Consider the following 12498-nt stretch of genomic DNA (forward strand, 5'->3'; position numbering starts at 1 on the left):
ACAAAACAAAACCCTAATAAAAAAAAACCAAAACCCAACTTCACGTGAATCAACGTCGTCATCCGGATCATCTTCGCCGTCTTCATCGTCAACACCACCAATGAACGCCATCAAAGCTCTAAACTTATAATGCGGAAGTTTTAATTTTGATCCCTAAAAATCGAATACTCTGATACCATGTAAAATATAATAGAATAGATATATTATTGTATTGTGTTTGATAAAAAAATACAATATACATATATATAGTGGTAACATTAACATAATGTTAACACTAAATAATGCTAACTTTCCTAAACACTTAATGTAAATATGCTAGAATATCTTGACAGTAACTTGTTCTTCAAATCTTTCCTTTTAATCTTTGGAGTCTTCATGGATTTCACGGGCTTCACAATCTAGGTCCGTAAGATACATATTTTCCGGCCCAACGTATCTCTAATATCTTGCAGTGATTTCGATAGCACTGCCTTTGCGATCGATCAAGGAGTAATATCAAAACTAGGTTGGGAATTTGATAAACCAAACCCTGATATATGTATGAAGAGGTACCTTTATATATAGATAAAAGCTTTCTTCGTCTTCGAGAAGTCAAGACGAGAGGATAGACAATATGATGATAATATCCGATCTTCCACACGATTTAGAATCAGAGATACTCTCTAGGGTTCCGGCCAAATCTCTATGGGAACTGAGAGCTACTTGCAAACGTTGGTACGCTCTACTCAGAGATCCGTGGTTCGTGGAGAAGAACAAGAAGATGGGTAAAGCTGTAAGAGAGTCGATGTTACTGAGCAATCTTAGGGTTAGTTCAATTGCTGGCGACCTTCATGGACTTTACAACAACGGCGTCGAACCATCTATCATGGTCACCGGTAAACTTGGAAGTCTAGAGGATTCAAAGGATTTGAAATTCTCTCATATATTTCACTGTGACGGTTTAATGTTATGCTACACAAAGGGAAACACTAGACTGTTGATTTGGAACCCATGTACTGGTGAAACGATGAATATCGAACCCAGAACTCGTTACGAACGTAATGATACCTATGCTCTAGGATACAGCACATCTTCTTCTTCTGGCCATAGCTACAAAATTTTGAGGTATTGGTATTATGAAAACGACCAGAAAGAGTGGATTGCTGAGAGTGAGATCTATGAGCTTAGCTCTGATTCTTGGAGGGTTAATCTTGATTCCTTCACTTGTGACTACACCTTGTCTTGCGAAGGCATAACTGTGAAGGGAAATCATTATTTGGTTGCTGAAAATGAAGAAACCGTTTTTTTCTTGATGAAGTTTGATTTCACGACCGAGAGATTTGTGCGTCTCCCTCTTCCGTTTCAGAGTTTTAATTCTGAAAACACCGTAGTAGCTCTGTCTGTTGTTAAGGATGAAAAGCTCTCGGTGTTACATCAGAATATATATCCATGGTCAAATGTGATGAGGATATGGGTGACCAATAATGTTGATGAGGACTTGTCATGGAGGAGCGACTTTGTCTTGACGGTGGATTTTGATAAATTTGACCTCCCAAGTGTGGTGAATGTGACAAGCTTCTTGTTGGACGAGGAGAATAAAGTGGCAGTGTGTTGTGACAAAGACCCGGATGATAAAGATAAGACCAGAATGTACATTGTTGGAGAGGATATGTATAAACAAGTTTATAAAGATAATGTAGAGGCATCTCGTTTCAACTGGCCACTTGTCCTCACTTATGTTCCAAGCTTGGTTTGCATTCAGAAGAAAACACCAAGAACAAGAAGGCGTAAGAGAAGAAGATTGTCCTTTAAATGCATTAATTGATCTTCTTTTGAGCATAGATCACTTACGGTGTTGTTTCTATTTTAGTTGATACTTGATTAAGCTTTCCTTGTCACTCTTTCGAACATTGGATCTTTATCACAATTACATTATTCTGCTTATATCCACTTTATCATGATCTAATCATCTTTACTCAATTGTTCCCTTGCGTCTTCAACCTCTAAAATCATCGAAAAATTAAACAGTGTAATCATCTTTACTCAATTGTTCCCTTGCGTAGTAGACATAGTTCGTTTTACTGGGATGTTTATATATCCAGTGTTTCTTCTTTTTTTTTTTTTTTTTTGTTTTTTTTTGGGTCTAAATGTTAAGAAATTTGATGATTAAAAATTTGAACAACTTTAATTCATACAGACGCCCAACGTATTTTTTTGTCCAAAACTAAATAGAACTTCAAAATATAACCTGATAGAGTAGCGGTAGCTATGAGATGAGGTCACAACAAAGACTCGCAAGAATTCGTATGAACTAGGCTTCGATTTAGGCGATTCTCTCAACAAGATCAAAGATTACGAGTGGAGAAGTACTCCTCTAGTTATTAAAAAATTGAGAGACTTGTTAAATTTAGAAAGATTTGTAGAGAATTTTGTATATTATGAAAATCTGTGAAAATAAAATATTACTAGGTGTTTTGTTCACATTTGTGGGCTTAATAATTTACAAAAAAATTGTAAATAGATATATCATCAATTCAAAAACATTAAAATAAATTATTTTTATGCTTTTGAAATATTTAATAATTAATTCAATATTAAAAATTATAAACAATAAAGTTTTTTTTTTAATAAAATATCTTTATTACGCAAAATAAACTTGAAAACATTAATATATACATAAAAGAGTGATTTATATAATAAGATATATTATTTTTGTAGAACAACAGAGATTTATATTTATTTTTAAAATATTATTACTTTTTTAGCGGAATAGAGATTTATATTTATTTTTAAAATATTATGATGTGAGATATTTTTGGATAACATAATATATAATATTTTCGTATAATCTATATTATTATTTGAGAATTGTATATGCTGATCTATACTATTATTTGAGAAGTGTATATGTTGATTTGTCATACTCTCCATAATTTTAGGATCATTTATATTTTACGCTCAATTTTTAATCTTAATAAATAATTTTAGTGATCAGCTGATAATTTATAATTATCTAGAAAATGATTAAAATTTTTTAATCTATACTATTATTTGAGAAATCTATATGTTGATTTGTCATGCTCTCCATAATTTTAAGATGCTCAATTATTAATCTTAAAAAATAACTTAAGATGTAGAGGCATCTCGTTTCAACTGGCCACTTGTCCTCACTTATGTTCCAAGCTTGGTTCGCATTCAGAAGAAAACACCAAGAACAAGAAGGCGTAAGAGAAGAAGACTGTCCTTTAAATGCATTAATTGATGTTCTTTTGAGCATAGATCATTTACGGTGTTGTTTCTATTTTAGTTGATACTTGATTAAGCTTTCCTTGTCACTCTTTCGAACATTGGATCTTTATCACAATTACATTATTCTGCTTATATCCACTTTCTCTTCTGTTGCTTTTGAAATTTAATCATGATCTAATCATCTTTACTCAATTGTTCCCTTGCGTCTTCAACCTCTAAAATCATCGAAAAATTAAACAGTGTAATCATCTTTACTCAATTGTTCCCTTGCGTAGTAGACATAGTTCGTTTTACTGGAAATATGTTTATATATCCAGTGTTTCTTTTTTTTTTTTTTGGTCTAAATGTTTTTTTTTTTAACTAGCTTTCATATTAAAACAGAGAAAAAGGTTACAGAAATTAACATGAGAAACAGAAACAATAAAACAAAACAGCTGAGAAATAAGAAAAACAAAGACTCTAAATCCGATTTGAAACAGCCCTAGAAGGGGATAAACAGAGGCTCACAAGAAAGACCCAAGTAAAATGGTACTACAAACAACAGACAGCTCTAAAATAGTTTGATACACAGACAAGTGGAATAGGCAACTCCGGATCTTACATCCTAATGCCGTCACGTTGTTGTAATCCTGAGAGGAGCTGGAGCTACCTCACTCAAGTCCACACTTGAAAAACCTCTGACGAATAAGCACACATAAGGAGAGGGGCTTCATACCTGAAGGGCACGAGACACACGCAAACCCACTGGACGAAAAACGGGCGTTAAGGAAAGCTGCTTGATGAAAGAGATTACAGGACCTGCACTGAGAGGAACAAGACTGTATCTGCCAAGGGCAATCAAATGAGGCACCTCGACACTGGGATGATACATCCTTAATCGCGCCGTCCAGGAGGAGAAAAACAGGGCTCCATGACCACGAACCCGATAAGACACCACCCACGATACTTTTCCTCACATGAAAAGGGGACAGTCGAGACAGAACGACACGAAGATGAAGAACAAGATCCTGAAAAACCAAGAAACCCAGAAAGCTCACAGCCAGGAGACGGGCACTCAAACACCAACGCCGTGAACCGGAGAGGACAAAGAAGGAGCAGCTTGACGAGACAGTCGACGCCTGAGTACCAGACACTTCCACGCGCCTAAAACCATCCTTTAAGCTACACGCGCCGCCAGGAGAATACACCTGACACCGCCAAGATTTTCAACACCGTCGCGCACCAAGCGAGCAAAACCCACGAAGTCCAACTTGGGGATGATTGAAGAAGCTGCTACCCCCGAGACACCAAGGGAGAGAGCAATACCCCACGACTATTAACGCAAGCCCACCTTCTCAACCAAATCAGACAATGGGCCTCGACGACAAGCCCAACGACTCTAAGACCACTCAGCTTCAGCCCAAAATCATTCAACGGTCATCTCCAAGCTTAATTACAAGCGACAAAGAAAGCCTGAGAGTGATGACGTTCGGAAAGGTACAATCTGGTCCCCTCCAGTTTGGAAACAGATTCGCAGCCCTTGATTCCTTGGAGCTTCCATGATGTTGCCACCTGTAGAGGAACTAGGGTTTAGACAAGTTTTGTATAAATACCTATGCTAAGCTATTGTAATGGACAAGAGATTGAAATACAAAACATAACCTTTTCAGTTATCTTCTTGAAGCATTGCTTCAGATTTCATGGTATCAGAGCTTAGGGAGTAGAACCATGGACATGCAACCTTATACTCCTCCCGTTCTGGATATTGTGAACTCAGTCACAGTCAAGCTTACGGAGAAGAACTATATCCTCTGGAAGCGACAGTTCGAGACCTTCCTCAATGGTCAACGTCTACTTGGCTTTGTGACAGGATCTAACCCAGCTCCAGTCACAATGCTTCCCGTACCGGGAATCAACGGCACAGCAACCCTGGTTCCTAACCCAGACTATCAACTCTGGTTTCAGACAGATCAAGTGGTCCAATCTTGGTTGCTTGGCTCGTTCGCTGAAGACATTCAGAGCATAGTCATCCACTGTCACACAACTCACGAGATCTGGGTCACTCTTGGTACTCATTTCAACAAACCCTCATCATCTCGTCTGTTTGAGTTACAGAGAAAGATTCAGACTACTTCCAAGCTAAACAAGACAATAGGAGACTATCTTCGAGAGATAAAGAACATCAGTGACCAGCTCACCTCCATAGGAAACCCTCTTGACGAAAGGATGAAAATTTTTGCTGCTCTTCATGGTTTGGGACAAGAGTACGAGCCTATTAAGACAAGCATTGAAGGTTCTATGGATCTTCACCCTGCTCCAACCTTTGATGACATCTCATCTCGTCTCAAAAGCTTCGACGACAGACTTCAGAGCTACATGGTGTCTTCAGACCCAAGTCCACACCTTGCCTTTCATATTGACAGAACATCACAATATCCTAGTTATGGTAACAGAGGCAGAAGTAGTGGTCGGAGATTCGGAAGAGGAAGAGGACGATTCTTCTTCTCTACAAGAGGCCGTGGATTTCATCAGCAGCTATCCTCCTATCCCAGCTCTTCTGTTTCCTCTGAGCAAGGTGATCGCCCTGTTTGTCAAATCTGTGGGAGACAAGGACATGTAGCACAACAGAGATTTATATTTATTTTTAAAATATTATTACTTTTTTAGCAGAACAGAGATTTATATTTATTTTTAAAATATTATGATGTAAGATATTTTTGGATAACATAATATATAATATTTTTGTATAATCTATATTATTATTTGAGAATTGTATATGTTGATCTATACTATTATTTTAGAAGTGTATATGTTGATTTGTCATGCTCTCCATAATTTTATGATCATTTATATTTTACGCTCAATTATTAATCTTAATAAATAATTTTAGTGATCAGCTGATAATTTATAATTATCTAGAAAATGATTAAAAAATTATAATCTATACTATTATTTGAGAAGTGTATATGTTGATTTGTCATGCTCTCCATAATTTTAGGATGCTCAATTATTAATCTTAAAAAATAACTTTAGTGATCAGCTGATAATTTATCATTATCTAGAAAGTAATTCAAAAATTCTAATATATACTATTATTTGAGAAGTGTATATGCTTTAGGGAAATTTCATGTTTACCACTTTCATGATACCATTTTTCATCTTTACCAACATTAAAAGGACATTTTCAAAAATACCTTCTTCATTAAGTGGCAAAAGACTCTTATACCCTTGTTCTCTATATTTATAATAAATTATTATTTAAATAAATAAAATAAATAAAATAAAAATAAATAAAAATATATTATTTTTATGTTTCTAATTATAATTTTTCAAATTCAAATTTTTATCAAAAAAAATTTGAATTTTTTTTATTTTTTTTCAAATATTCATTTTGAAAACCGAAAATTATGTCTGAAACTCTGTTTTAAATTTTTTTTTTAATTTTTTAAGTATTTATTTATATTTTTATTAGAATCATAAATTTTATATACCAAAAACTATACCCCACCGCTCAACTCTAAACCCTAAGTATACATTAGTTAACTTTAGGGGTATAAGTGTCTTTTACCCTTCATTAAAAGTGAGGGTAAAAGTGATTAGTCTAGATATGAAAAGTGGTATTATAAAAGTCGTATTTGTGGCAATTACCCATATGGTTTTGTGAGTTATATAAATAGATAATGATTTTAAGAATCTAAAGAGTATTATATAGTACTAGAGCCGGTGTCCGCGCTTCGCGCGGATTAGATGTTTAATTAAAGTACCAGTAAATTAAAATTGGGAGTTTTTTTGTTTTTGAGAAGTTTTGTTTTTTAGAATGTGAAGACGGTGGAAGCGCGTCATCTGTTTCTTTTTTTTTAAACTAAAGTAAGTCAAAATCGGATGCTCATGGAGAGGCTGGCCATCAACCAGCTTAAGGTGGCCAACAACATCTACAACACACAGTCAAACGGTTAGAAACAATGTATTAATAAGCTATACGGGTTTAAATTTATAAAACAAACAGATGGTTAATAAGTTCGGGATGTTGTATAAGTTTGAACTTGATAAGAAATCATCTAATCCTTACCGTGAAGATCCCCTCTGAGATCGCAGCTGGCTTCAAAATGTGAAAAGGAATGGATTCTGAAGCGCTCAGTCAAAATGCCTTCAATGTTTTCTTCAACTTTCTTCAGGACAGAGGCGTGTGAAATGCAAATTACCAGCTTCTGATCAGCAACATGGTACATCACCTTGCTGTTGGATGCATAGAAGTTTGTCAGTGTGTAGATGCTCCCACGCTCGAGATTTTTCTCATATTCGTTGCGCCGGTTCTGACCGATGAACCCCTGAGCTAAAGTACCCTACATAACAGAGGGATAATATTTTTTTGTTACTTATAAGCGTTACAATAGAAAGATATACCGTTACAAAACAAACTTTTCAGTTCTATCGCAGCACCCTCGAGTAATCCTCTCAAACCAAAATAATGTTTCTCTCAAAATCACTACTATCATAGATCACTACTAAGCCAACAAAGTATCTGAACGTAGAGTTTTAATTAAAACAAACTTTTCAATTCTCGTTTTAATCCAATCTCTATCACAACATTCTAATCCGCTCAAACAAACAAAGCAAGAGTTAATAGATCACTACTAAGACAATAAAGTATCTGAACGTAGAGTTTTAGTTAAAACAAACTTTTCAATTCTTGAAACACTTCAATCTCTATCACAGCACTCTGATCCGCTCAAACAAATAAAGCAAATGTTTATTTCAAAGTTACGCTTTTTAATACAATCTCTATCACATCACTCTAACCGCTCAAACAAATATATATCAAGTGTTTTTTATAAGGCAATAAAAAAACCTCTCAATTCTCGTTTTAATCCAATCTCTATCACAGAATCGCACAAAGAAATAAAGCAAGGGTTTTTTCAAAGTTAAGCTTTTTAATCCAATCTCTATCACAGCACTCTTCTCCGCTAAAACAAATAAAGTAAGTTTTTTTTTCCAAAGCGACGCTAATATACCTCTTCGTCGATCATAAGCATCTCAATCCCAAGAAGGATGCCAGGTCCTCCTTTCACATTCTTGCGAGCTTCCCAGTGATGAAGAAGCCTAAACTGCATGGTGGAATCTCCTGGCCCTGGTAAAACATGTCGGAAGAGGAGAGGGGAAGAAGCTTCGCCGGTGAGGATTGCGGTTTGTTTGGCCATGATGAAGGTATAGATTTTTTCGATCTGAGGAAAGAGTGATGTGGAAGGATGTATAAATAGTCTGAGAAGAAGAGAACACAAAGAGATAGATATCATCAAGCCGGAGGAGAGATATGGAGGGTCAATAGTCATCTTGATTAGAGGATTTATGGCAGACGACTAAGCAATCCAGGGACCGGGACGGGAACGGGGACGGAAAACGTCAAACTTAAAATTCATAGATACGGGTACGGCATATATATATATATATATATATATATATATATATATATATATAAAATACCTATACATCAACTAATTGAAACCTCCCACATAAGATTTAAACAGTTTTTAAAACAGTTAGAAAACAATATAATAAACTAATAATAGTTATATGACCAATACGAAAATAAACAATCAAACATATATATATGTGTGTGTCAATTGTCCTAAGCTAAACATAAAAGTAATAGAAAATCTATAGTATTAGTATAAACAAATTCAGATGGTTAAATATTGTTTCTGAGAAAATTTCAAAAAACAACTGCAGACTATAATTTTTGGGTTCGACTTCTTTTGTTCATATAAATGAAGGTCAAAATGGTCATTGACATTTACCCTTCATCTTCTCTACACGATCTGAAACTTAATCTATGGCCGCCATAATTTTTCTTACTTGATTTCTTCTTTTTTTTTATCAACTTTTCTTACTTGATTTATATGGTTCCATCATCTCATTTTAATTTCTTTTAACATGTAAAAGATAAATCTAAACATTTCTTAATCATATTTCAAGCAAAAAAAATCATGAACATGGCTTAGAAATGTTTCCGAGACGTCTCAGTCGACTAACCAAACCGTCCCCATTTGAGTCCTCTCCGTCCGTACCCGTGCCGTACCCGTCCCCGCGCCGAACCCGATACGTGAGACGGCACTAAGTCGGCGTACCCGTGCAACCTGACGATTGAAGTTCCATTTTGAATGGAGGCGTTATGCGGGAGGCGATGGGGAAGAGGAAGGGAATCGATGTCGGCATCGAGACATCGATACAGGGGAGGCTGATTGTGTTTCGCTTAAGGTTACGGAGGAGATGATATTTATTTTGGACATAATACGTAAGAGGCTGGGCTAGTACGTGACTTTTTCTGATTTTTGGGCTGAAGCCCAGTCTAGGATAACATGGTATATTGGTTGGCTAGGAATTTTTTTGTCCATGTAGCACACCTTGGAAGCCTCTAAAATAGTCCCTTTTATATAGTAGGATAATAAATCTTCATTTCAGTTGAGAAATATTAATTCATTTGTAGGTAGGATACATGAGTTGTTTTATTTCTTGGTTCTAACATATATTTTTAATTTAGAATAAGCATATGTTGGTCCGAATATAACACATGTTAATTTTATTAGTTATTTAATATCTATTTCTGTGCTTTCATGTTTTATAGTGTTTGCATCTTATATATTAAAACAAAAGTCACAACCTTGATTCATATGTGTTTTTTTTCTAAATGGACCTAATGGACCTATTTTTATAAAGTCATGTTACATTTAATCTATAATCTTATCATTTAAATTTTGGAACTACCAGAATTTTTTATTGGCTATCAATAACTGAATTTAAACAATAGATGATCCATTAGAATTATAGATAATATAAATTAAATAGCTATAGTTTAATATTGTAATATTATACATCCATATGTTAATTATTTAAATATTTGTCGATTTTAAATTTTAAAAGTATAAAGACTTTTTTTTAAATAAAAAAATCATATTATCTAACAATGATTAATATTTACTACCTTAAACCAATGAAAACAAATTTTAAACTATATAGTTTATTTTAAACATTAAACAAAAACTAAATGTTTAATTATTTACTCGATAATATAAATCTATGAAGGGAAAATTTTAATTTTTTAAAAACTTTCTAGATTTGTGAAATATTACAATATCTTTGAATATGACATTAAAACAATATTTTACTAATCTTTATATATATAGTTACGATTTTAATAATGAAATAATATTCCAAAATATATATATATAGAAGAATATACAAATACATAAGAAAGTTTGAAACAATCTATTCAATGAAAAAATATACCGTAAATTTATTATGTTTTAAAAATTGATAGACAAATATATACCAATTTAGAATTGAAAACAAAATATTTATATAAAAATAAATTAAAACAAAAACCTTTGCGGTTGCGCGGATCGAGATCTAGTATTTTATTAAAGTATAATTTTGTTGTATAAATGTGAGAACTAATTTTCTATTTATATATTGCAAATTTATTTAAAGTATGCGTTGATGGTTAAATGTTTCTTTAATGACACATCCCTTTATCTATTTTAGGACTGACCCTTTGGTATCAAAATGTGGCAAAACAAATAGCTACCATACGTTAATAGTAGTACTATGGGATTATTAATATTATTAATTTGATTTTTGTAAATACCATGGGGTTATTATATTCACCTGTATGCATTTTTCTTTTGATTGATAATTACAGGAATCTTGCGAGTTATGACTCTTGTCGATTTGCTCTTTGTTTCCAAATTAATGCAACAAAAAGTAACAAAAGATGAAAAATGTGTTAGAAATCTTGCGAGTTATGAGGGGCTCAGCTTGGAAAACGAATCTCTCGGACTCGTGCTGGAGAATCAAGTGACCACGGCGATTTTCCTCAGCTTTAACTTGGCACAGTTAGAGTCTTCTAAACAATTTTTGTCTCCACTTGATTATTCCTGGCCGCCAGGGCAGAAGAAGGAGCCACAAGTGTACTTGACGGACTTGACACTCAGAGAGAGCTAACCAGCCAGGTTAAGGAGAGGCGGGATAGAGAGGAGGAGCTTGGTGGTGCCACAAGTTTTTATGATGACTTTGTAGGGGTAGACAAAGAAGCTGGACTCCGAGAGAACGCAAGAGTCGAAGTGATCGTTGGAGAGAGAAGAAACAATCTCGCAGGCAGCAGGAGTGTGTATTTCGTCAAGCTGGGACCTGGTCAGAGTACGGAGACCCAGTCCCTTGGAGTCTTGAAAGATGCTAGGCTCAAAGAATGAGACCTCGGGCGGCTTCTTGTAACTTCGAAACCGATTGCAGATAAGGCCATGTCACCTTGTTGTCTTAACTTGTAGTAGGAGGAGAGAACGATGGGATTGGATAACCAAGCAGAAACAGAGCTTAACGGAAAGTAAATTATAAACTGGAAATTAAAGAAAGCAGCTATAAGTATAGTGAAGACTCGGTGCGCTACAACTCAGGATGGCCTCTTAGCACACTGGAAATTAAAGTAAATTATAAACTGGAAATTAAAGTGAAGACTCGGTGCGCTACAACTCAGGATGGCCTCTTAGCGCACTGTAAATAAAGAAAGAAACATTGTTAAGAAACATGATACTGTAATGAAGAGAGAGAGTAATGTAATGAAGGGAAGAAGAAGCTTTACGTTGGAGTAGACAGAGATTTGAATTTCTTGATTCCACCGTTGGGGTGAACATCTTCAATGCTGTAACCGAGAGGAGCTTCGTAAAATAAGGAACTACTACTACTGCTGGACTTCTTTTTACCATATTTTGGCTCCATCACAATCTCATTCACGCTTTCTGCAATTTCAAGACCAAACCATATGTATTAGATGCAGGAAAGAAAAACAACGCTTAATAGAGACTTATCAATGTTCAAAGTTTTCACATTTCAATAACAAATCTCTAAAAACGTTTAATTTATCAGATGAGACATGATCAGAATTGTTTCATTAGATCTACAACTATGAGACTTAAAACGAATATAGGTATATATATATGTAAACACAACATCAATCAAAACATAAATCGTCTGATTTAGAGTGTAGGGATGCTAACCTTTTTACCTTTTTATAATCGAATATCGGCCGTCCTCGAAAAGAAAAGGTGATATTGAAGATAGATCGATGGATTTACGAAGAAATTTAATAGGAATGACCTATGGATTTCTGGATCAATAGGAAGAAGATGAAAAGTTGGTTTGAAACCTAGAGATAGAGACGGAGAAGAGAGAGCAAGATGAAATTATATTATAACAAAAGCCCAAAATACAGACCCAAAACCACATAAGTCCAAATCCGCC

The 12498-nt window shown here is 34.6% G+C and overlaps 1 protein-coding gene across 1 annotated transcript; it reads left to right on the plus strand.

The window, feature by feature from the left end:
- The first annotated feature begins 560 nt into the window (after nucleotides 1–560).
- LOC103868438 (putative F-box/kelch-repeat protein At3g17540) lies at nucleotides 561–5954 on the plus strand. Its single transcript, XM_033290985.1, has one exon. The coding sequence runs from the start codon at nucleotides 614–616 to the stop codon at nucleotides 1802–1804; it is 1191 nt and encodes a 396-aa protein (XP_033146876.1). The 5' UTR covers nucleotides 561–613; the 3' UTR covers nucleotides 1805–5954.
- The last annotated feature ends 6544 nt before the right edge of the window (nucleotides 5955–12498 follow it).

Source organism: Brassica rapa, chromosome A05, assembly GCF_000309985.2.
Source record: "Brassica rapa cultivar Chiifu-401-42 chromosome A05, CAAS_Brap_v3.01, whole genome shotgun sequence".
Lineage (NCBI taxonomy): Eukaryota > Viridiplantae > Streptophyta > Magnoliopsida > Brassicales > Brassicaceae > Brassica > Brassica rapa.

Coding starts and splice junctions, on each gene's coding strand:
- LOC103868438 (XM_033290985.1), top strand. CDS start 614: ATGATGATAATATCCGATCTTCCACACGATTTAGAATCAGAGATACTC.